At 27.3% G+C, this 24665-nt stretch overlaps 5 protein-coding genes across 6 annotated transcripts; 2 read left to right on the forward strand and 3 right to left on the reverse strand.

The window, feature by feature from the left end:
- The first annotated feature begins 69 nt into the window (after positions 1-69).
- Positions 70-9099, forward strand: oxt (Xylosyltransferase oxt). The gene is made up of 16 exons (XM_015524564.2): positions 70-408; positions 485-860; positions 945-1101; positions 1189-1331; positions 1393-1565; positions 1632-1831; positions 1921-2215; positions 2292-2468; positions 4314-4419; positions 4566-4771; positions 4838-4963; positions 5025-5225; positions 5289-5443; positions 5502-5657; positions 5803-5967; positions 6180-9099. Exons 1-16 carry the CDS (start codon positions 274-276, stop codon positions 6184-6186), a joined length of 2778 nt encoding a protein of 925 aa, XP_015380050.1. The 5' UTR covers positions 70-273; the 3' UTR covers positions 6187-9099.
- Positions 9007-14322, reverse strand: LOC107173858 (protein virilizer homolog). Its single transcript, XM_015524576.2, has 8 exons — positions 13812-14322; positions 13537-13688; positions 13376-13465; positions 13086-13293; positions 9844-13002; positions 9582-9772; positions 9403-9484; positions 9007-9311 (listed from the first exon to the last, which is right to left on the reverse strand). Exons 1-8 carry the CDS (start codon positions 14059-14061, stop codon positions 9139-9141), a joined length of 4305 nt encoding a protein of 1434 aa, XP_015380062.2. The 5' UTR covers positions 14062-14322; the 3' UTR covers positions 9007-9138.
- Positions 14323-18855: 4533 nt separating this feature from the next.
- PIG-F (phosphatidylinositol glycan anchor biosynthesis class F) lies at positions 18856-21007 on the forward strand. Of its 2 annotated transcripts, none has more exons than XM_015524545.2 (2): positions 18856-19009; positions 19086-21007. In XM_015524545.2, exon 2 carries the CDS (start codon positions 19263-19265, stop codon positions 20037-20039), a length of 777 nt encoding a protein of 258 aa, XP_015380031.1. In that variant the 5' UTR covers positions 18856-19009; positions 19086-19262; the 3' UTR covers positions 20040-21007. The 2 variants fall into 2 exon arrangements, with proteins under 2 accessions (XP_015380031.1, XP_015380032.1); XM_015524546.2 differs by having other exon boundaries at positions 18861-19015.
- Positions 20974-23463, reverse strand: Fdh (alcohol dehydrogenase class-3 Fdh). Its single transcript, XM_015524550.2, has 8 exons — positions 23295-23463; positions 22978-23221; positions 22685-22905; positions 21745-21961; positions 21554-21684; positions 21354-21489; positions 21151-21289; positions 20974-21081 (listed from the first exon to the last, which is right to left on the reverse strand). Exons 1-8 carry the CDS (start codon positions 23313-23315, stop codon positions 21057-21059), a joined length of 1134 nt encoding a protein of 377 aa, XP_015380036.1. The 5' UTR covers positions 23316-23463; the 3' UTR covers positions 20974-21056.
- A 62-nt stretch (positions 23464-23525) lies between these two features.
- On the reverse strand, positions 23526-24511 carry LOC107173846 (putative bolA-like protein K11H12.1). Its single transcript, XM_015524551.2, has 2 exons — positions 24077-24511; positions 23526-24006 (listed from the first exon to the last, which is right to left on the reverse strand). Exons 1-2 carry the CDS (start codon positions 24257-24259, stop codon positions 23863-23865), a joined length of 327 nt encoding a protein of 108 aa, XP_015380037.1. The 5' UTR covers positions 24260-24511; the 3' UTR covers positions 23526-23862.
- Between the last annotated feature and the right edge of the window lie 154 nt (positions 24512-24665).

The following is a 24665-nucleotide window of genomic DNA, read 5'->3' on the forward strand; positions in this document are numbered from 1 at the left end:
CATGAAAATAACAACTGTTTATAACCTCTTTGTACATTATTGATAACGAATGATACTATAATCAGAGCCGAAGTAAAGCTTTAAATTTGAGACTTAAGTCATGAAGAATGAAGATTATACTTACTCAACTTAATTATAATTTTGAGTTTGCTTTATTGCTTTAGTTGTTATCTTCTCCAAGTACTGAGATGTAGTCATAAATTAAGAAAATTATGTGTTTTTATTTAGTTGGAGTCAATGAAGCATTAAAGCTGGAGAACGAGAAAGTCAACCATGGATATTAAATGGCTGAAAAGATACCGTTTATTTTGCATTGGAGGTACAATCATCTTATGCGTTCAAGTCATATTAGCGTTTGTGTTCTTTTCCATTCAAGAATATTCAGTTGTTGAAGAACTGTCGCCTAATGTAAGCAGTTTATAGTAATGTTGTTTGTACATTTTTAAAATAATAAATAATTATAAGAATAACATTTTTATTTTAGTCATTAAACAGATTAAGGAATGTAGCTGATTATGGTGTTGGTGACGATGAAGAGTCGAGTTATAACAATGTCCCGAGTGGTAGTAATCATCGCAATAAATTGCCACCCGACAAAGATAATAGTGCACCATCAAATGAATACTTTAATAAAGCACTTCAACAACGGCACAACAATTATAAGACTGATAATTATAAATTACTAGGAAAAAATGAATTAGGTTTTGTGCCACCTTGTGATTTAAGTGGTCGTGAATGTGTATCAGCATTACATCGTGCAAAAACCGAAAATTGTAAACAAATCATAGCAAACATATCGTGTCTAATGAAGACAAATCCTCCATATCCTAAACGACTGCCACATCAATGTCCAACTAACGGTATTAAGACATTTTATAAATTTGAGTTTTGTTATCTGTTTAGTATTATTATTTATTTAACCTGGTTGTTTAATTTATCATTAGATATAAAACTAAATAAAATAGTAGGATGTTTCCGTGATGGCAAAGAAATTAAATTATTGTCTGGTTATAAAACTACACTTATTCACATTAATTCTCATGACAATTGTGTGGATCTTTGTCTTCAATCTGGTTTTGCCTATGCTGGAGTTGAATATGGGTAACATTTAATTGATATATTTTAATAAAAATTGTTGAAAGATGAATTTTTAATTAATATTTTTACAACTATAATAAATCTTTACAGTACTGAATGTTTCTGTGGTAATGAAACTCCAGAATTGGGCTTAAAACTTCCAGATACATTTTGTGATATGCAATGTCCAGGAAATCATAGTCAAATGTGTGGTGGACATTATACTATTAATGTTTTTAAAACTGGTGTTTCTAGTGCGTACATTATTATTATTATGTTGATCTTTCAGTTTTTTAATAAGTTTTTTTTCCTTAGAATTCATTGCTAAAGTTGCTTCAGAACCTTCATCAAATTTTAAACATAATAATATACCTCCTGTGCGAATTGTATTTCTTTTAACATTAAATGGAAGAGCTGTAAGACAAGTGTATAGATTAATAAAAGCACTATTTCATCGTGATCATTATTTTTTTATACATGTAGATGCTGTAAGACTATTAATATCTCAAATTATATTGTGTAAATTTACTCACATGCTTTATTTTAAATTGCAGAGGCATGATTACATGTTCAAAGAATTATTAAAAATTGAATTAGCACTGAGCAATATTCGGTTATCACGCCGAAGGCATTCGACCATCTGGGGAGGAGCTTCATTATTAACTACGTTGATGGATGCTATGACAGACCTTGTAGAGTCTTCTTGGGATTGGGATTTCGTTATTAATCTGAGTGAATCTGATTTTCCAATCAAGTTAGTATATATTTTAATAAAAATTAATTTTATTTATGAATTTTTGGAATAACAATCATTTTTATTAATATATTTATAAATGATACTAGGTCAAATGATGAATTGGTAAAGTTTTTAACTATGAATCGTGAACATAATTTTGTTAAATCTCATGGCCGTGAAGTTCAACAATTTATACAAAAACAAGGACTTGACAAAACGTTTGTAGAGTGTGAAGCAAGAATGTGGCGTGTAGGTGAAAAAGAATTACCAAAAGGCATTATTTGGGATGGTGGTAGTGATTGGCTAGCATTATCAAGACCTTTTGTTGATTATTTAGTGGCTGGCGATACTCTTATTTCTGGCCTATCACAATTTTTCAAGTACACTTTATTACCAGCTGAGGTACTTTTAACAATATTTTATCAAAGTTAATTAAAATTAAATATTAAATATTATAATTTTTTCTATTTGATTTTAGTCATTTTTTCACACTGTATTAAGAAATTCTCCTTTTTGTGGAACTTATATTGATAATAATTTACACGTAACCAATTGGAAAAGATGGCTTGGCTGCAAATGTCAATATCGCCATGTTGTTGATTGGTGTGGTTGTAGCCCAAATGTTTTTCGATTTGATGACTGGAACCGCATTAAGGTAATATAATTTAGAATGATATTAAGCAGTGGCAAAGCATCATTGGTGTCAATAAGACGTTTACCAACTTAGAACACGAACAAATAGTTTAATTAATACGTTTAAGATCACGTTGCACTCGCTTGTGTTTTCTCCATCTTACACATGTAAGACATACCTAATTTTCGTTCATTAGTTTCAATTGCGTGCTGCTAGTTTTGATGTTAAAGTGAATTGACCTATTAAATATTTTAAAAGAAAAATATTATCTATGATCCCATATAAGCTTTTATTGATATATATTTTTTTAAGTTAGCTATAACCGTTTTGAAACTATGTTTTAAAATTATCATGACTTACTTAAATATAAAAATATCAATAAAACCTTATGTAAGGTTTTATCTTACTATTAAACTTATAATATGTCAATTCATTCTAATATCAAAACTAACTGCACATTATTGAAACTAGTAATACGGAGACATCATATGCGAGTGCGACATCCTGTCACAATAAAATATTTATTTTGTTAAATTATTGTAGCCTTCTAAAATAGACTAGTTGCAAGTACACAACTTGAGCTGTCAGTATTCATCATTCCAGTCAGGCGCGTATACAAGGGGGGTTCTAGCCGTTCTAGGGTTTCAACCCCCTCCCCCGCCCAAAAAAAAAAATGTTAGGAAATAGTTTTATTATTAGTTTGGTTTTATTTAATTTCCCGCATTGCCATCGTAATATGAATTACATTCTTAATAAGAATGTATGTGTATATATGTAGTAAATACAGATTTCAAATGAAACCCAGATACAAGCCAATATCATTTTTATTACAATAGCAACAAAGAACAAAGTTTGACGGAAGTGCAGATACGATAAGCCGATAACGATAATGTTATATCTGAAATGTCTTTTGTCAATTTAGTATATGTTTGACATTTGTCTTGTTGTCTTTGACCTTAAACGTGTATTTGTTGTTCGTAAGTTTGAATGTGCGTGGTAAAACTTTAAAAGAATTCTAATCAATCAACATTATTAAACTTAGGTGTCAAAAAATTTTAAAAAGATTTAATTACTGTACAGGATAGAAATATAACTGTAAATACCACAGAAAGCGAAAGGTTAGTTTCTTCCTTTGTTTCTTTATCAGAGGGATTATTCGATAGTCACAATCAAGACATAGGTTTCTATTTAAATAACAATACAATTGATGACGCTAAAAAGTATAAATTGTTAAAGCACCCGTGGATTCCACCTAGTAATTATTAGATTTTATACTATAAAAATACATGTTTTTAAAAATTATTTAAATATTTAATTTAATAATGACGACGGTTTTTACGGTAAATAAATACTACTATAATTTTAATTGTGTAAATTTCTTGTTAGGTTAGATTAAGTACGAAAATGTACAACCATAACCCTCCCCCCCCCCCAAATATTTTTTTGTTAACGCGCCTAATTCCATTTAACATCTAAATATTCTATACTTACAAATTTATAAATTCAGTATAAAAATAAATATAATACAATATTTTATTTTTTTGGGTACAGTGTTAGTGAGAATTGGAAACTGAGGTTGATGAATTATTGTTGTGTTAAAAAACACGACTCACCGTTCATATTTTTTTTTCACTGCAAACTTGTTATTTTGGTTGGTTTTTAATTTACAGTTTGTTTATTTCTTGAGTGATATTCTCTAAAAGTCTAAAATACATTGGTAGGTATCATTATTATTTTTGACTTTTTTTTTCAACATCTACTCCGTCATACAAACTCATGCACCTCACCACTGATACTACAGTATAATCAAAAATTATTTTGTTTAAATTAATTCATATCTTGACATTATTTTATGTTTCTTGACAGAACACAGAAAAGAAACAAGTTTATTTTGCTCGTAAATTTGAACCTATTATCAACTTGTCTATTATAGACACGCTAGAAGTTTGGTTGTATGGAGAATACCCTTCAGGTAAAGTTTTTTGTTAAAATGTATAAATAATATCCTTATTTTGCAATATCTAATATTAATTTTTTTTCTTAATTAGCAAAACGTAATTTTCTAATTTTAACATTACTAAAAAATGTTGTGACCTAATCCAACTTTTTATGTATTAGATTTTAAAAACCGTATGAGCTATTGGCAAAATGTATATCATTATGAGGATGTATATCCAACACCTGATGAATCACTGATTGTAGTTGGGACTAGTCTTGCTCGAGTTGCAACAAAATATCTTACTACTTCACACACAACATGTAAAATTCGTAGTCTTGATAAGTTACTGCAAGTTTTCACTTATCACCACAAAGATCAATTTAAAGTAATTTTAATTTGATAATAGTTCAAAATAATGTAAAATAAATACTTTATTTTATCATCTCATCAGGGGTTTTTAATTCAATATGAAGTTGGTTTCTCAAATAATTCTACCAAGGTATTACTTGAAAGTTGGTGTTGGCCAAAGCTACAAGGAATAATTATACATAACAGAGATCCAATTAATAGACTATTGGTAATTTAAAAATTTAATAATTATCATGAAAATATATGTATTTTAGTAAAATGTATTACAGAATTTTGTCGTAAGTTCAGATTTCGATAAAAAAGAACAAATGTCTAGGAATTTTATCCGTCTCATAAGTCCTTACACAGAGCCAGCATTAATACACCAGTGGGCTACTGGTGAACACAGTTTTAGTGTTACATTTTTATGGTTAAATCCTTATGATGAACTAGTTAATATCACATCAATAAATATTGAGGAATCTGCTTTGGTGAGTAGTTATTATTCAATGTTTTGTGAGTAGTGTGTAAAATTTATTTCATTTATAATTTAGATAACATTTAGTAAACCAATTTTACCAATGCCTTTGTCACAAGGAATATGGACCGTATTACTAGTTTATGAAAATGTAACTATGGCATATACTCAATTCCTAGTTACCCCATTGCAAACCATTAAAGATTCATCTATCTCTGCTAGTCAAATGAGGTAAATAATTACAGTTAATTTTTATTATTTAATCTAAAAATTATTATTTTTGTTATAGCTTTTTAAATAAAGCTCAAAATTATAAACAATCTTTTCAAGATTGGGCAAATGTGATAATAGCTTTCAAAAATTCAATTGTTTTGGATACCAAACACAAATTTATTGATCGTACAAAAACTAAAATGACCAGTTGGATCGATAGTCTAATTATAAGGTATATTTGTCGGTATAAAGTTTAAAAAAACTATAAAATATTACATCATTTACTGGATAAATTTTATTTTTATAACATACAATTTCAATATTTTACTTAGATCCATTATATTGTTATAATTGTTTATTATATTTTTGCTTTTTAGTGCTTACAATATAATAGATACATGTATTGTTGTTCCTTGTAAATCTTTAAATGATTGTGGTTTAAAAGAGTTAGTCACTTGTGCTGAAACCTCGTGGAGTTCCTATTCACCTGATCCAAAATCTGATATCAAATCTATTAACAAGGAATCTGGAACCCTTAACAGGTAAATTGTTATTACTGAAGTATTTATTTTCAATTGAGAAATTCTGAATATTGACTTATTGGAATTAATAATACTTATTAGTTTTTAAAAGCATATGATTTTGATTTAAATTTAGGATGGATACTTATTACTTATTTTGTATAATTAAATTATATTGATACTTGGATTTATAAAAAATCTAATAGTAATATAATAATTATTTTTATTTTCAGATATTAATTATTAGACTGACATAGTGCCATATCATTAAAAATTATACTACTTTTTAAAATACTTATTACTATTCACATATTTACAATTTTAACTGGTTATTTCTTTATTTTTACAATATTGTTTTATTTTTAAATATATTATTATTTTATATTTCTATTTATTAGACATTTTTCAAACTAAGTTCTCAAATTTGAAATTGCAATACACAAAATGTTATGTTTTATAATGAATTTTAGTCATCAGGGATAAGAATTTATGTATATTATATGTAAAGGCTTAGCAAGGAATTTTATTCACATTATTTATTAAGAATATGTTTGTAATAAAGAGATAAATTTACATTTTTAATTTATTTACAAAAACAGATTGTATTTATTTACCATGACTAATTATTATGAAAATCTGTTATTAAATATAAGATTTTTCACTTGTTACCATTATTATTTAAGGAGGTTTAAAATTGGTTTTCTACAGTGGGCTGATAAACCAAAAAATTGTATTTACCAAACCAATTGTATTGCTTAATAACGAAAAAATTTTTTCATTATATTTAAATAAAGTAACCAAACATTTCATTGTTGTGATACATGAATAGAAATCTTATAGTTTTCTAAATCTAGTGTCCATTAAATTACAATAATGGCTTATACGTCAGTGGTTTTATTTATTGTATGTTCTATGCTGCCCACCATCCCCAAATGTTTTTACAAAATTCTAAATAATTTAGATTTTGAGAATATTTTCAATTTCAGTATCAAATTTTTACTCATTATCTCCTGTTTGGGAAATTAGAATTACCTTTTCTATAATATTCCTCCTTGTCCCCCTATAATAACACACATTTTTTAATTATTTATCTTTAAGTGAACTAAGAGAATTTTTTCCTTAAAATGTCATGAACTAACAATCGTTTTATAATTTGTTGTACAATTATATTTTTAATGAACTGTTACATATTATAAAGAAGATATTTTATTTAGTTATTACTCATAAGCCCATGACATAAAAGACACTTTTTAACATATTAACTAATTTTTCATTTGCTATTTATTTGATACTGTAGTGAAATGTGGTGGTAGGTAGCTAACTTGTAGGTAGAATTGTATTTAATCATATACATTTAATTTGATTTTAGTAAGTTATTGAACTATCCATTTTATATATCATAAAACAATTTTTAATTCTATGCACTTTATTTTTAGTAAAATAATGCACATCTGTCCTATTCTTTGTTATTTAGCCAATAATAACTTTATAATACTTTCGATCTCAATTTATATCATTTTGGAACTAAACTTAATGTGTATATCTATGCAATAAATAATGTCATTATAAATTAGTGTTAATTAGGTATTATAAAAATTCTAATTGTTGAAAAAATATGTTATTAATCAAATATTTGAAAGTTAGCTAAATAATACATTTTATTGTTTTTACTGTGTTATTACTTATTAATGTTATTATAATATATTAATATCTAATGCTAACTTAGTTAATAAATATTTTTATTGTTATTAAATTAAAATACTACCATAAAATAATTATTCTGATCCTGTATGATACTATTTACATAGATCATCTTAAATTGAACAATAATTAAATCAAATATTTTATCTGTGAAAACTGGTCTGTGACAACCATATGTAAACATTTTTCAAAATCTATTCATTATATTTTATAAACTTTTCTAAAAATAAGTATATGATATTTTTATGACTCGATTATATTTCAAAATTTAAAGTTTAAAAACTATAAGTGCTTACAACATAAATATGATTACCATTAAAAAACCGATATATTATAAAATTGTATTATACAATTTAAACTATCCCAACAATTTGATTGTATAAATTATTTAATAAGTGATCCAAAAACATTTATTTTTCATCAAATTACCAAATGCATATCAACAAGTTAAGAAAAAATGTAAAATAAAAACAAAATTTAAACAGATAATATATTGAACTTATTGGTTCAATCTTTTTTTAATTATATTTATATCCAGACGTTTTAATTGTTTTTTATTTTGACATATAAAAGTAAATGTGCATTATTTGATTTACCTATAATAAGTAATAAATAATTTCTATTGCTCACCTAAGTGTTGTGTTCACTTTATTATTCTCAATATTACTGACATTGTTTGTTTGATTAATTTTAATTATATTTATCTATAAATATTTTAAGATTGTTGTAAATTAAACATATCAATAAATTATAATTTTATAATTACTATTTATTGTTAGAAACAATAATATGTACAGTATACACATGTATTGTAAACGGTTTCATTTTTAATTTATAAATAGGGTAATCATACAGTGTTTAACATACTTTTATTGTTAGGTAAGAACATGATATTGATTATTGTATTTGCATTATGTTGTATAAAAAAGTTAATTTGAATTAGATATTAAAGTTAATAATGTGTACAAAATACAATATAGTACAGTATTAGAAACAACAATAACTATGTATCAGTACCACTAGTGGCGTATCCAGGAGTTTTTTGGAGGAAGAGCTGATCATAACAAAAAAAGATATCATAACTGAAAAATGAGTACTTAAAATAGCTATATTTTTAAAAAAAAACCATAAGGAGTTGTAAACTCCTTAGATCCTCTGCGGATACACCACTGAGTACCACAAATAATAAAATAAAAACTATTTGAGTATATTTTAGAATTTGTGTTGTAAACATTTTTTTTTTTTTACATTTTATTGTGCTCATTTTTATAATAATAGAATTCTAAAATTCAGTTTTATAATAGCTAAATTAATAATATGAGCACTTTTCATTAAATATTGATGACATTGAACAAAAAATCATATAATGTATTATTTATTGTATATTGAATGTTTTACAAATTATTTGTACATTAATTGATTGAAATATATTTTTATAATATTAATATACAAGTTATAACTTATTTTAGACTCTTAATATGACGTTATTATTTATCGCCTAGAGTACGCTAAGTTTTTTCTAAGTTCAGCCTCTACTCTGAGTTGTCTCCACTCTGCAACTAATGAATGCCTATGAATTTCTAGATGTCTACTACTCATTGTTTGACGATAATCTGCACGTAAATGAGCCATGGCATTAAATTGAGCATGCCAGTTATGCAAACCTAGAATTATATCATAAGAAATACATTTTTATTAATGATAAATCATTAAAAAAAAAGTTTAAGCAACAATTATTAAAAATTAAAATCTTACTTAAACGCGATTTATATGGGCTTAATATGTTGTATGAACGTTCATATGCCATTTGTCTCTCACGCAGTCTTATATTCAAATCCTAATGTATAATAAAAATCCATGAAAATATTTTTAAAATTAATCTCATAAATCATATATGAATTAATATTGTATAATTTTATATTATGTTTAATTACTTGAATGGGCTGAACAGGTAACTTGTATCTGGGTTGTCGAGCATTTCTTGTTTCCATCGCAACAAAATCATCAACGTGTAAAGAAGGTGGCCTAGATGTGTTAGGAGAACGGTTTCGGAATGCATCAGATCGTTGTATCGTTCCAAGTCTACTAAATACTTTATGGCGTACTATAGGCGTAGTAGTGATAACTGTAAATGATTAATAATACAATGTATTTATTAATTAAAATTCTAGTTGTAAAATACAAGTAAAACCTTGCCTGGTGTATTTATAGTATTTTCTTTTTTTTCGATCATAACAGGCTCTCGTTTATGGACAATCGGTGCTGGTTGGTTAACACAATCTTCAATTTTAAACAAATCATTTATTTTATCTTTGATGTTAAAATCAGGTAAATCTGAGATAACTTCTTTGATGTTACAGTCTGCCAAATTATCAAAACCATCAGTGTACAAATCAATACCCGGATTTGAATAGTTATTGTTACAATTGTTTACCACATAAAAAGGTCTATCTTTAAATGTGTGAGTCAAAAAGTCAACTGTAGTCAGTTGTGGCTTAGCAAATTCTTCTACTGATTCTTGGTCATTATTTAAAAATGCTGATAGATGAACTAAATGTTCATAACAAGTCAAGTTATTATCGTTTTGCATAATTTCTTTCAGCAAACATAAAGGATGATCTTTACCATAATTTGACCAATTCAAGTAATCCCTCAACATTGATGAGTTCATAAATAATTTTCTCTTTGTATTATTGTCATTTTTAATACACAAGTTTAAAAGTTCGATAGTAGACATTAAGGTATTTAAACAATGAACATCTTCTTTGTTCCAGTTTTGCAATAGATTGTCAAAAATGTTATAAAAAAGCTTAGGTAATGAATCTAAAACCATTTTGAATTGATAAAATCCATAATCGTTTTTTATTATCACAATGCACGTTTTAATAGTTACAAATAATGTAGATAACTTTGAATGAGATTCAAATGAACTCAAAAGTGCTTTTAAGATATTTGTATAAAACCATTTATTAGGAACACTATTTCTAGGTAAGTTTTCTTCAGAATTACTACCAGTTAGTATGATATCAGCATCACATAAACATTGAATAAATAAAATAGAATTTCCTAGATCATTTATTTGAATATTTTCACATATTTTGTTTATAATTTTTTTGTAATTTTCATTTAATTTTTCATCATTTAATATTTGAAGCACTGCAGTCTTGATTGTTGCAGATTTTTTATTGTCACATAATTGTGTTAGTAAATTTAAACATTGGTTAAAACAATTGTTATTATTAGCACTTGTCAGTGCATCTAATAGCGCCTGAGTAACTAACAAGCACGTGGATATGCTCAAATCGGCAACATTAATGCATAAACATTTCAAAGGTTGTAATAATAAACTACTTGAACTCAAAACAGTAATAAGCTCAATTAAACTGTTATTTATTGTAGCTAAATGATCTACCCAAATGTTACGAAAAGATATCATGGCTGTAATAACTGATTCTTCTAAAGGTTTTATAGTTTGAATTGGTAATGGCAAAGGCAATAATTGACCTAAAAGTAACAAACCAGGGAAGAAAACAGATGGACTTGATAATGTCCAGACGATTACTTCATTAGCCATCAAAGATCCAATTTTGATTTCTACATAAGCCTCAAGTGTTTTATAGATATCTTTAGAAACTTTGGTGGCATCTTCGTGAATTATAGAACATTCAGGAACATGGTGCATTAAATTATATAGCTTCAATAATATTTTGATAGGTGATAAATCTTTGAATGCATCTTTCCGGGTCTGTATTAGTAATGTGATCATACATCTAATCAACATCATTGATGGTCGAATAATGGATATTATATTCTTGGCTCTGTTACCAGTTAATTTCCAAACATTTACTGATGGTTGCTTATAATCTTCACATATATGGTCGACAATGGTTAATAAGGTCCCTAGCATATCATACGAATACATTTGTAAAGTAATATATTTATATTTTAGTTCAATAAAGTCTTCTACTCCTTTAAATACTGTTTCATCATTAGGCAATCCCAAGTATCTTAAAATTCTTAAACTAGTTATCAATGTTTTGTTGAAGTTTAAGCAGTTATCTTTATTGTTTTTGACAATACTACAAAGTTCACCGACATCATCATAGAAGAAGGCAGAGTGTCTAGTTGATGGAAAGGTCCAATCAATTAAATCATTAAAGCAATTGTGTTTGCATGCTAGCTCATATATCAATGTTCCATATTTTTTTAAATAGCTAACATTATCTGCATTTTCCAAAACAATCTTCATTAAATCCAATGAATATGTAACATGTAAATCGTCGTTTTTTGATTTCGATTGTTCTATATATTTAAAAAAATTTAATATTACATCTAAGTTGTTTCCCATAGTCAAGACATCCACAACAGCGCTTTTACCAACTGTAGATTGAGTTAGCGAAAATATATCATGAAGAAAATCAACAGATTCCATTTGATCTAATTTGAAATTATGCATTAAATTACATTCCCAAAAATAGCTTAAATAATCCACAAGAGTTAAGACTTTTACTTTGTAAATAAGTGTTAATTTGAAATGAGTATTAATTTTGTCTAAAACATTGATTAACTTATTTAACTCTTTATGCCTGCAGCCCAAATATCTGAGTCCATGATCACAGTCTATTAAACTTTTAAAAAATTTAACTATATTTTCCTCTCGATAATTCTTGTAATTTGGGTTTTCCAGTAGTTTTGTTAAGCCGTTAATTAGTGATAAATCGTCAAATAATCTATAAATAGTTGGATAAACATCAAAATGAGTTAATGCGGGAGTAAGCTCGAACTGTGCATGAGCTTGTAAAAACCTTTTAGGACAACCCATTAAAATTGGAGCTTTAATATATGTAGTAGTTATTTCTGCCAAACATTCTTGCAATAACAATTCTTGATTAGAATCCAAAGTTTTTGTGTCAGTATTAATCTTATTTAACAATTCATAAAAATGAATTTTCCTTAAAATACTAGTTACTAGAAAACATATCCGAGGCCTCTGGTGTATTGATAGTATTTTGAGTAAGGTTTCATTTCCATTGAGTTTATCAAAAACTTTGTCACACAAAAAAAGTCGTATAGGTTCTAAGCCATTAAGACTAGAATCTAATGCACGCAATATATTTAACTTAAGAGACAAACTCATATGTTCAACAAAAAATAGATTAATTAATTTACTGTGAATTGTATGGTGTTTAATCAAATGCTCTGATAAATCTTCATTGTAATGGCAGAGTGCTTCGATCAGTTGAAGGCCAATTTTTAAACGACGGAGAATTAATGTAGACATTGAAACATGTTCCTTTGAAGCAGACTTAAAATCAAGTGTTACATTCACCAAAGAAAATAACTTATGACAATATTCTGAAAAATAAAATAAATTTTATAATTTATTATTAATAAATTATTTGTGAAATTCTTTTATTAACATAAAATTAGTTTCATACCTGGTATATTTAGAATGTGACTTAACGTTTTGGGCAAAATGATAACAGTTCGCTCAGCAGCAATAATCCATTTTTCATTGATATCCATAATTTTTGATTGTAAATAATCCAAAGAATCTATGAGTTCAGCTACTTCACTACACTTAGAATCATTGCCTAGTTTTCTATGAATATATTCAAATAATGATAAAGCTGGATCTTGGATAATCTATGAAAAAAAATAAAATATTGCAAAATTATAGTAGGTATATACTACATTAAAGTAAAACAAAAACACATATTTTACTAACTCGCAAAGGTGTTGCTTGAAACAAAGATGGATCAAAATTTGTAACTATATCATCAGTGTATTCATTATGATTTTCACCATCATCACTAACCTAAAGTCAATATTAATTGAGTACAGTGACTTTTTGAAAATTATTTATAAATTTATAATTGAGAACAATACCAGAGCGCCATCATCTTCGCTATCCATTGCAATATCATCATCGCTACTTATAGCTTCCAACAACATTTCGCCTTTCTTTTTGTTGGATAAGTCTATATCATCAGTTTCTTTTTCAGGTGTTTCAGTTGTTTTGCTAGTGTCATTTTGCACATCTAAAATGCAATAATTCATTAAAAACTATATGTTAACTTAACAAACTGCATCAAATTCAAGCCTATGACAGTTCCTTACTCTTATGCTAATATCATTTTAGTAAAATAAAACAATTATCTTACCATCTTTGATGTGTGATTCAGTTACTTCACTATAGTCGATTACATACTGTTGTGCTATGACATTGTCACACGGTTCAGTAATTTCATGGATCGTTAATAAATTATCATTTTTGACCATTGCAGTAGTTTCAGTCATGGTTTTAAGTTTCTTGGACAATTCATTTTCACATTTGTCAGACTGAAAATGTAAATCCAACAACGAATTGTCGGGTTCTCGATCATTATCATCACCACAGAATGTTCTCTTCATTTTGCCATTTGAAAATGTTGATGGTGTCGATTAAAACTGATTACTATAATATAGTAAGATAGTAAGTAGTGACTTGAAACTGACTTCTAAGTCCTGGACGAATACTATATTCTTATATGTGGTAATTTCTGACATCATAAATGAACACAGACAGTGGAGTTTAAGCAAATAGTTAATAGTTTAATACATAATACCTAATTGCTATTATATATAAGTAATAACAACAAAAAAAAAAACACTGGAATATTATTATTATAGAAACTGGCGACTGGCCAACTATTTCTTATCAAAATATATGATACCGATATTATCATAGACCTATCAAACAGTTTATGGGTTCATGAATAATATTATCTTTACAATAATAATATTAATACAGTGAAAACCTTAGATCATTTACTAGTATATGATCTAAGGTGAAAACTCTCTATACCGAAACTCGTTACAACGAAAATCTCTATATTACGTAATACCTAAATAACATTAAGTTCACTTATAATGGTTAGTTTGACTTAAAACCTATTAATTACTCTCAATAACGAAAAAAATCACATGGTCCCTTCAGGTTCGTTATAGAGAGTTTTCACTGTAATTTCACTTGAAATTGCTACAATAGTTGCCTACTGACTCCTTGAACATAAACAATAATATTATTGTTATACTATTGCAACATTTAGGCGAATTGCCTTTAGTCTTTACCTATATGAGTCAAAGAAAAAAGCCCTAACTAACAACACTAAACTTTCAATGATTATTTAATATGCACTCTTTATTGATTTTATTTACTATTCATTTTAACATAATGTATAAATTGCCAACTTTAGATGAGTTTAATATAATTATAATTTTGTACTTTAACACCATAATTATTTATTCGAATCATAATAATAATAACATGTACATTTTTACATAACATATTGAATAATATTACATTTTGCTTAAAAACTAGTTCTAATGTTTAATTACATTCCTGTTATTTCTCGACACCTAAACCCTTTAAGTAAAAACTTGTAGTAATGTGGGGAGGGGATTAGGGATTTCAAAATTAATGTACATTTTAAGGGGATTGGTGTCGACGTCAACTTGGCGATTAGATTAGAAGGATTAGGCAAAAGTAAAATAGTTGAGATTGATAAATCAAAATCCGGAAAGTGCAAATACCACAGTGTTACACTGTTACAGTGGCAGTGTTGTAAAGTATTTGTGTAAATGTATTTAAATACTTTTGTAGTATTTAGAATACTTCTTAAATAAACTATTAGTTTAAACATTTGGAAAGTATTTTAAATACTGTCTTGCCGTCTTGGACGTATTAGTATTAGTATTAGTAATCAAATACTTTTGAAAATTCAATCACGAATTATTCGTCAGTTGTCACAAATTTTTTTTTTAAAAGGTTATAGTATTTTATTTATAATATTTTTTTGTTAATAAATGTTGAAAACCCAACTTAGATTAATCAAATATTTGTTTAATATCTTAGGTAATACAGTCTTATTTGTAACCACAATTTAATATTGAAATATGTTCTCATGTTTTATCTTAAAACAATGGTTAGGTTGTTGCTCCAGTAATAATAGTCCTAAATGTATTATTAAATATCTTATTAATTACGTACATAGGTTCCAAACATCGGATAATATGACACACTATAGTAAGTCATATTGCCTAAATAGATTATTATTCAATTAAGATTAATCAACGATATAAAACAATATAATAATTAAAATCGACTATGTACTTATACTATTATTTATTAGTTTATTTAATAACCTAATATGTAAACATAGAAATTAGAAGGGATTGGAGAGCAAGAAGCCTTACTGCTTTAGAGTTACTATCATATTATCATAGTTGACGTCCTACAGCCGTGATGTTCTTATTTATTTTAACAATTACTATCTACCTTGTCCATTCCAGGTAATCCACCCAGACGGCTTAAGCGAAGATGGTGTCGGGACCTTTTGTCTCAAGATTAAAATTAGCTTAACTTAAAAATTTAAGAACACAAAATAGGTAGGTATAGTGTCACCAATTGGTGGCTTCTTCCCTCAAGTATGTAAATACCCTATGCACATTTGCTTATTGTTCTAGTTAAGAACAGATTGTACATTTCTTATAAAAATAAAAATAAATTTTAAAAATTTTAACAATTATTTTTTCATTTTGGTTAATGTAATTATGTTGTAAATATATATTGATAATTACTGATGAGTTATAACATATAACTTGTAAATCATATTATTTTTTTTGAAATATTTTTATCCATGTCATAGTATGAATTATTTACATTATAACCACGATTCTCGAGTGATAAAATATTAACGCTGAAAAACCTTGCACTAAACAATATTAAAAGCCGAGATTTTAAGTGAAAAAAATCAAAAAATCAAATTCTTCTGTCTGTAACTTATGAAAAGAGTTCGAACGGGGCCTGGGCCTAGAGCGGCAACATTGAAGAGCGGCAAATTTCAACAATTATTTTTTACAATATTATAAAAAGTATTTTTCATTTGATGAAATCAAACTCAACTAATTTTTGTTCGCTCAAAATGAATCAACTATATATCTACATGTATCTCAATGTATCTTTTTTAGTATAATATTATAATATAAATAATAATATATATAATAAATAATAAATTGTATATTTAAATATGTTTTATGAATAATTATAGGAAGGGTGAATGGGGGAGGAATGCGGCGAATTGGAAAGTGCCTAGAGGCGGAAAACCCTTAAATACGCCACTGTCTTTAAGCTTTATTAGCCGAAATTATTCAAACATTAATAAGAAAACTTTTAGCTTAGATAAATATCTACACGTAGTATTATAATGTATATATTATAGTTTTTCTTTTATTAAATTATATAATTTTTTTCCAAGTGTTTTTCTCTTTGCAGACTGCAGTTAATTACAGAGTACGTTTGTTTAGAAACTTCAGCCGTGAAATACTCCAGCAAGAAGGATAAAATATCTTGTTTCGTAGATTAAATATTTATCAACCACACTCTAAAATTAAATTTTTTTCAAATAAAGTTTTTTTAACGAAGATTTTAAACGACGTTTATGGCTTTCATACAATTGTGAAGAACTTTATTGGACTATATGCTTGGCTTTTAGTAATGAAAACAGTATTTTTATTTTCGCAATGTCAACCTGGAAACATGCTCATCAATGCATTAAAGAACATGTAAATAGTAAAGTTCATAACAGAAGTACTGATGCATATTTTTGGTGTTCCAAAAAATATTTTTACGTTGTACAATAATCAAAAGTAATACACGGCGCTATGAGTATGCAATTTAATAGCACCACATATCATTAGACATACCAATAAGCAAATAATCATACCAATATAATATCAGTATTTTGCGTAGTAACTGCGAACCACTCCACCCCATTTATTCAAACTTTAAATACTTATAAAACTCACAAGTACTCGTCCTTAATTCGATTTTCATGTATGGAAATACTCAGAAAAATATTTCTCTTTCGAATACTAAATTAAAACCGTAAGTGTCATTGAAATAAGTAATAACATTAAATAATAAGGATAATAAATATTTATTTATTTATTTATTTATTTTTTTTTTATTTTACACAATATATATACAATCTGTACAATTTTGCATAATTAGCATATTTGATAAGGGTTAAAAATAGAATACATGAGTACTTGAGTAAGAAGCCACCCACTAATGGCACTTAACTGGAGGTTGTATGAAACTAGCTATATTTATATATACTGATTTTTTTTTTTTTTTTATAATTTTTTTTTAATTGATATTAGTTCCCTAGCAAAGTTTATTTTTTTTAAATATTTTTAATGACTTCAAACCATGCAGAGAATATTCAAAACCTACTTTTTGAAAGAATGATCGTGTTATGTTTTAAATTGAACACCCGGTATGTTGCTTTCAAATTTGAATGATGTGTATACAGTCAGCTATATTATTTTTATTAAGCCGGTATTACATTGGATCGCCAATATTATACTAAAATATGCAGTATTGAAAGGATTAGGATTTTATACTTTATTAATAAATTCATTAATTCATATAAAACATATATTATACAAAGGTGTGAAAGAAAAAACTCTCTAATTTGTAGTTTGTGTTTGGGTTCAGGTACATAAGTGATATTTACATCGACAGAAAGCCTTATCGATGGAGTTTTTAATATATTTATCATGGCTTGGTTGGGAGAGCATCATGCGTTTGTCGAGGAGGAATTTATGCATTAATAATAATGGTTCACCGATGTTAGAATAATTTTTCTATTTCGTTTTATTATTTTATGCGTTTTAGATTTTATATTTTAAATAAGAAATGTATAAGTACCTACTTAAATATACAATCTTTTTTTTTTATTAATTCATAATACTATAAAAATGTAGAGGTAAACCTTAGATCACGTAGATGTAATGTCGTAACATTAAAATCTACACTGTAGATTTTATAGTCTTCAACAGGATTGACCAAATTTTTTTTATTCCGATCTATTGAGAATATAATATTTTTCCTTTGAACTTTTGAAGGATGACTACTGTAAAAAGAAAATATTTTATATTAATATATGTTATATCAGTAATTCATATTTCATATAAATATAAATAATAAAATAAGTGTGTAAAGTTTTTCAATTATTTAATAATTTTTTACATATTTTACGATGTTTTCGTCTACATTTTTCGTTTTTTAACTCCTTAACTTCCGAGCCAATTTTTCAGATATGTTTTGTGTGCACAGTGTTCCGGCAACCTCGCTTTTCATGATAATAGAGAGTTCTAAAAAGCCGATATTAATTGATAACGACTCTCGGACACAAATTCTTCACTATTTTGCATGTTATATTTTTGTTAATATTCTTATTATTATGTAGTATTTTAAGTATTTACCTAAATTTCCTTTTGACTGTGCTTCAAGTCACTGCGCGGAATTGAGACTGTACGTGTAAGGCACCTAAGTATTAATAAATTAAGATAAACTTATCGCGTTTCTAATTTCTAATAATATTATGCAGGTTAAAAATTAAAAAATCACAGAAGACAGAACAAACCTATAATATTATGACGACGTCCATAAAATGTCAATACGCCTTTGAACATGACCGATTTTTTCGTATGCATTGCTATGACGTGATACGCTGTGAGTACCAATTACCTAATTAATCGATTTTAATCAGTCTACTTATCAAACAATGGCTAAGAAGAACGTTCGAAACGTTATAAAAAAATTGGAATCGTCCAGTGTTTTGATCAATACTTCGAATCCATCCGAATATAAAGCGCCAAGTGCTTTCATTCAAACAGAAGCGAACAAGGATCCGGAACTCATACCACATTGCTTCAGCTCATTTTGCTATTTGGGTCTGTTTGTGTGGCTCTTGTTGGATAGAAACTACAATTTATTAATCGATCGCAACTCAATGATCATTATTGTTACATGTTACACAATTGAATTTGCTAAATTTGCCTGCCACTCTTATCTAGTTAGTAGAATAACAAATCAAGTCAAGCCAAAAGCCAATCCTATATTATGGGTATTTCAGTTTATAGTCTCCACTGTGCTAGCAGTGGGTGTATCATATTTATTTTCAATTCTCTTCGGTGCACCCTTGACTACTAAACAAGAACAAACTTTTGTATTTTCTGTACTCGTAACAGCACTCATAATTACACCTACTGCCATTCAGTTAGGATCAAATATACTGCCATTACTGTTAACTGATTGTTTTGAAACAGAATTTGATAGTACTGTTGAAGTATTTGAAAAGAATAATTTTCGAGCAACAATTCTAGGAGGGTTCATTGGTGCAGCAGTAATACCATTTGATTGGGAAACCGAATGGCAACGATGGCCAATTCCATGTTCAGTTGGATTAATAGCTGGACATTTATTAGCTAATGTTTATGAAATAATATGTTGGCAGTTTAAAACATTAAAAAAATATTCTGTTAAAAAAAATAAATTTTGATTGTTATAGATAGTTCAACCATTTTTTTTTATTAGAATTAGATATAGGTATATGACAAACATTTGTACTTTTGCATAAGAATCTAACTAGATATCCTATAATGATGCACAATTAGTTAATATTAAAAAAAAGTATTAATTTTAGAAATGTAAAATTATTTTACTTAACACATTCACTGTATATGATAATTGTATATACTTTTATATACTTGTTTGTGTTGAAAATATTTCTTGAAAATTGAATAATTAAATTTTGAAGTACGGCTTGCTAGTACAGTAGTACGCAGTAATATTGCCCAAAAGCAAATAATTTAATTGTATAACTGATAAAGAAATAGTGCATTGAATAGCAAATTACAAGACTTCAATTGGAAGTATTTAACACATGTGAATGATGCTGAATGATCTGAATTGGCATTGTACCCTGTAACCATGTTAATTTGTAAAAAAAATGATCGCTGGTTTCATCTTCATTATTATATATGCTATACCTCAAAGCAATTTTTATTTTGTTTTAAATTGTAAGCAATAGTCATTTAAAATTATTCAGATTTCTAATAATTTTTGTACAATTTTAAACTTACTGAGGTATCTTTTTTTTTTATGTATAAATGAAAACAAAGAAAATTCTTAATGTTAGATGTACTTAGTAAGTATTCATGGTATTTGGAACATCAATCAACTCAAACCAATTAATTATTCAGAATACTATTGAAACGGTAGAACATTTAATATCCTCGCAGCCAATGTACTTATTTATTAACATTATAATATATTTTCATAAATAATTAACAAGTTCAATAGGTATGATAGTAGTGTCATGCTAAATGTGTAGTTTAACTTGTAGAGCATTATAATAAGCATATTTTTTTGTTCCTTGGTTTTTACTTTAAAAAATATAATGATTAGTGAATTATTTGTAAAGAAATATACTATTTGTTTTGTAATTATAAAATTGTTTATTTGATACACATTTTATACTATTTATTATTACTTAATTTTGTAGCTTAATTCTTTGCTAAAACTCGAGAACTGTACGAATACTGAAAAAAAAAATGCAACTAATTTTATATAAAACTCATTTAATATTATTGTTTTTAAATAATAACTACCTTTTTCCTGAGTGCAGTAATTCAAATCCTTCATTGATAGATTCAAAAGGAAGTTTATGGCTTACAAACTCGTCTAACATGAGATTTTTATCCAAGTATTTTATGACTAATTCGGGAATACTTTCTTTACTTTTCCATCCTTGAAAGAATAATTTTAAATAATACCATTGTATTTATGATATACAGATAGTCCAAAAAGATACCTCCAAATGCAGTTCCTTTCCATGTACGTCCAGTAACAAGCTGAAAAGGTCTTGTGGAAATTTCTTGACCAGCAGCAGCCACGCCAATAATTACAGATACACCCCAACCTTTATGGCAAGCTTCTAAGGCAGCTCTCTGTTAAAATAAACAAAATTACTTTTGTTATGAAAAATGTGATATATGTTTAAATTTAACTTGCCATTGTTTTGACATTTCCAATACATTCAAATGTATAGTCAAGTCCACCATCAGTCATCTCAATAAGAACATCCTGAATAGGTTTTTCATACTTCAATGGATTTACAAAATCAGTAGCACCAAACAATTTAGCTAAAAATTTAAATATTAAAGATATTGTGAAGCTTTTCATCTAATAAATGTGATGTAAACCTAATTCAAATTTGCTTTCATTTATATCCACGCCAATAATTTTCTTAGCACCAGCGGCTTTACAACCCATAATTACTGCCAATCCAACAGCCCCTAACCCAAAAATGGCACATGTTGAATCTGGTTCGACTTTTGCGGTATTTAGAGCTGCTCCAAATCCAGTTGAAACACCACATCCCAAAAGACAAATTTTGTCAAAAGATGCAGTAGAATCAACCTAGATAAAATAGTATAAGTAATTGATGATTAATTAACATTATTTTCATAATAAATAATAAAAAAATATTTTCATAGAATTGAAATAATTTTTTTAGAGCTAAAAATATAATTTAACTAAGTTACTTAATTAGGCTATAAAATTGTATGATTTCTATTTCTATTTATTATTTGATTTAAAATAGTTAATATGTTAAAATTTAATTTATAACAATCATTGTTTCATTTAATCTATACAATATACACTCAGTAGTTCTTAAGAGGACGCCATACCCACATGCGTTTGTTTTCTCCTTAATGCAAACATTGACCATACCAAACTTTATGTTATATTTTGTATTTGGTTTTAGAGTGAATTTACCTATTACTAAATTGTAGGTATATTATCAAAGACAAATATTTTTTAAAATTCAATTTTAAAACGAGATATGATTATTTTAAAATTTACAAATAATTTACTATTACCTAGTAGATTCTTATAACTCACTTTAAAATTGAAATATAAAAAAAATACTATTATATTAACGACTAAATAATATTCTTACTTTTAAGTGTGACAAAAGGTCTATTCACTTTAAAATTAAACATAATAATGTTTAATGAATTATTCAAAACGTATAATTTGCTATGATGTGGGTTTGTAAGATGGAGACAACACAAACGGGTATGGTATATCAATAATTATTAATAATTATTACACTATGTCACTATAATAATATATTACCTTGCATAATGAAATATCTGCTACCACGGTGTATTCACTAAAAGTTGAGCATCCCATGAAATGATACAAAGACCGTCCTTTGCAAGTAAACCGAGAAGTATTGTCGGGCATTTTACCTTGACCTTGAGTAACTCTAATTTTACTGCACACATTTGTTTTTGGAGACAAACAAAATTTGCATTCTCCACACTGTGGGATGTATAAAGGAATAACATGATCCCCTAAAACATTATTTTAATTATTTTTAGCAAATCAACATCTGTGAAAAATGTTTTATAGTATAAAATAACAACCTGGTTGGAATTCTACGACATTTGGGCCAACACTTTCAACGACTCCTGCTCCTTCATGACCCAAAATACAAGGAAAATTTCCTTCTGGATCATGACCATCCATGGTATATGCGTCGGTATGACATATAGCTGTGGCAAGAATTTTTACTCTAACCTCATTATCCTTTGGTGGAGCTACTTCAATATCTTCAAGAGTTAATGGTTTCTTTGCCTCCCAAGCAACAGCTGCCTTGCATTTAATCACCTAAAATATTAAATCATAATTTAATAATACTTTATATAGGTATTACCATAAACTTGTATTCTCAATTTTGCACCTTTCCTACAGTATCTGCCATAGTATTTGAATTATGTCTGGAGTCACTATGTGTACTTTGACACTAATTATAATATGATTGGGTTTACTTATATAACTAGACAAAAATTGTTTTACTGACATAAAGTGACAAGGCTACAAGTTTTTAAGTTGTATAAACTAAATGACTATTAGCTTACATCAGCCATCAATTATATAGCAATATAGCTCTTATCAAAATTAACAATCAATATCAGTGCATGGTACAAAATAATTTTTCAAATATATTATATTGAATAAAACTATTGTTAATTGTTATATTATCTATGGTGAAAACATAATATCTATTTATATTTAATGGTTCTCAAAAAAAAAAAAAAATTATTTCAACAGAGAAATATAATATGAACATACTATTACTATTGACATTTGCTTTACAATGTTTCATATATTTTCAAATGAATTGTCAAGTTTTTATAGATGTAATATTATGTACAATACGAATAATACGTTTATAAATTTATAAAATTGATCTATAATAGTTGGTAATAGGTTCGAGTCCTTCTTTTGGGACTAAATAGTTCTAAAGTTCACTTTCCAAAACCACCTCGGCAATTGGGACTACTTTCGATGGGTTCGTCTTTCCATTGGGTCGGTGCTTTGGCCACTATAGACAAAGCGTGTACACCGGATTTGAGCTCATCCGTCAGTATAGTGTTTATCAAACGGTGTCTCTGTAACAATATTTAGTTTTTTTTTTTCAGGTCCCGTCGCTATACACGAATATATCTCTTAGACCTATACCTTAATCAAGGGCATGCCTTCGAATTCATCAGATACAATAACGACTTTGAAATGCGTTTCCGAATCTTTTGGTACATTGTGCATGTGCGACTCGTTGATGAGTTGCAACACTTTTGGATTGAATCGATTTTGCAATTTCGTTCGGATACAACTTTCCACGCACTTGGATGCCGTCGACATCATATTGTCAAACTTGGGCCTAGTGTTTAAGAAATTAAATTTAGGAAAATGTTTTTGGTAAATAATAATATTGTAGCGTTTATATTATTCTTAAGTCATGAGTTATTTGAGTTAAGTTCCTGGAGTAGCGAAGATGTTAAGTACTGAACTACTGAAACTGAAGTTTAAAAATTTGTCTGGTCTCTCGTGAGTCGTGATTCGTAAATCGTGAAAATATTAAATGGTGATAACCGATAAAAAGTGTAAACATTTACTGGTTAGCAGATGTGGTTACAACTGTTACAAGGGATATTCTTTCATCTATTCTGTGGTTTCATCACCACTAAATACATATAATTATCTCAAATCGTCGATGTGGCTAACCTGATGGCTGAATAACATAACCTCGAATAATGAGAACGTAATAAAA

The sequence above is a fragment of the Diuraphis noxia genome, unplaced genomic scaffold (assembly GCF_037042655.1).
Source record: "Diuraphis noxia isolate RWA-SAM2 unplaced genomic scaffold, SU_Dnox_SAM2 contig0003, whole genome shotgun sequence".
NCBI classification, from domain to species: domain Eukaryota; kingdom Metazoa; phylum Arthropoda; class Insecta; order Hemiptera; family Aphididae; genus Diuraphis; species Diuraphis noxia.

What these genes read in the sequence shown, in the direction of transcription:
- PIG-F (XM_015524545.2), top strand. Translation starts at nt 19,263, where the DNA reads ATGGCTAAGAAGAACGTTCGAAACGTTATAAAAAAATTGGAATCGTCC.
- Fdh (XM_015524550.2), bottom strand. Translation starts at nt 23,315, where the DNA reads ATGGCAGATACTGTAGGAAAG. An exon ending in TGAAAGCAAATTTGAATTAG is followed by an intron (nt 21,685 to 21,744) that starts GTTTACATCACA and finishes TTAAATTTTTAG; the next exon opens with CTAAATTGTTTGGTGCTACT. An exon ending in TTGGAAATGTCAAAACAATG is followed by an intron (nt 21,490 to 21,553) that starts GCAAGTTAAATT and finishes TTATTTTAACAG; the next exon opens with AGAGCTGCCTTAGAAGCTTG.
- LOC107173858 (XM_015524576.2), bottom strand. Translation starts at nt 14,061, where the DNA reads ATGAAGAGAACATTCTGTGGTGATGATAATGATCGAGAACCCGACAAT. An exon ending in TCACATTCTAAATATACCAG is followed by an intron (nt 13,003 to 13,085) that starts GTATGAAACTAA and finishes TTTATTTTTCAG; the next exon opens with AATATTGTCATAAGTTATTT. An exon ending in CCCATATAAATCGCGTTTAA is followed by an intron (nt 9,312 to 9,402) that starts GTAAGATTTTAA and finishes ATATAATTCTAG; the next exon opens with GTTTGCATAACTGGCATGCT.
- oxt (XM_015524564.2), top strand. Translation starts at nt 274, where the DNA reads ATGGATATTAAATGGCTGAAAAGATACCGTTTATTTTGCATTGGAGGT. An exon ending in TATGCTGGAGTTGAATATGG is followed by an intron (nt 1,102 to 1,188) that starts GTAACATTTAAT and finishes AAATCTTTACAG; the next exon opens with TACTGAATGTTTCTGTGGTA. An exon ending in ATCGATAGTCTAATTATAAG is followed by an intron (nt 5,658 to 5,802) that starts GTATATTTGTCG and finishes TTTGCTTTTTAG; the next exon opens with TGCTTACAATATAATAGATA.
- LOC107173846 (XM_015524551.2), bottom strand. Translation starts at nt 24,259, where the DNA reads ATGATGTCGACGGCATCCAAGTGCGTGGAAAGTTGTATCCGAACGAAA. An exon ending in AAGGCATGCCCTTGATTAAG is followed by an intron (nt 24,007 to 24,076) that starts GTATAGGTCTAA and finishes ATATTGTTACAG; the next exon opens with AGACACCGTTTGATAAACAC.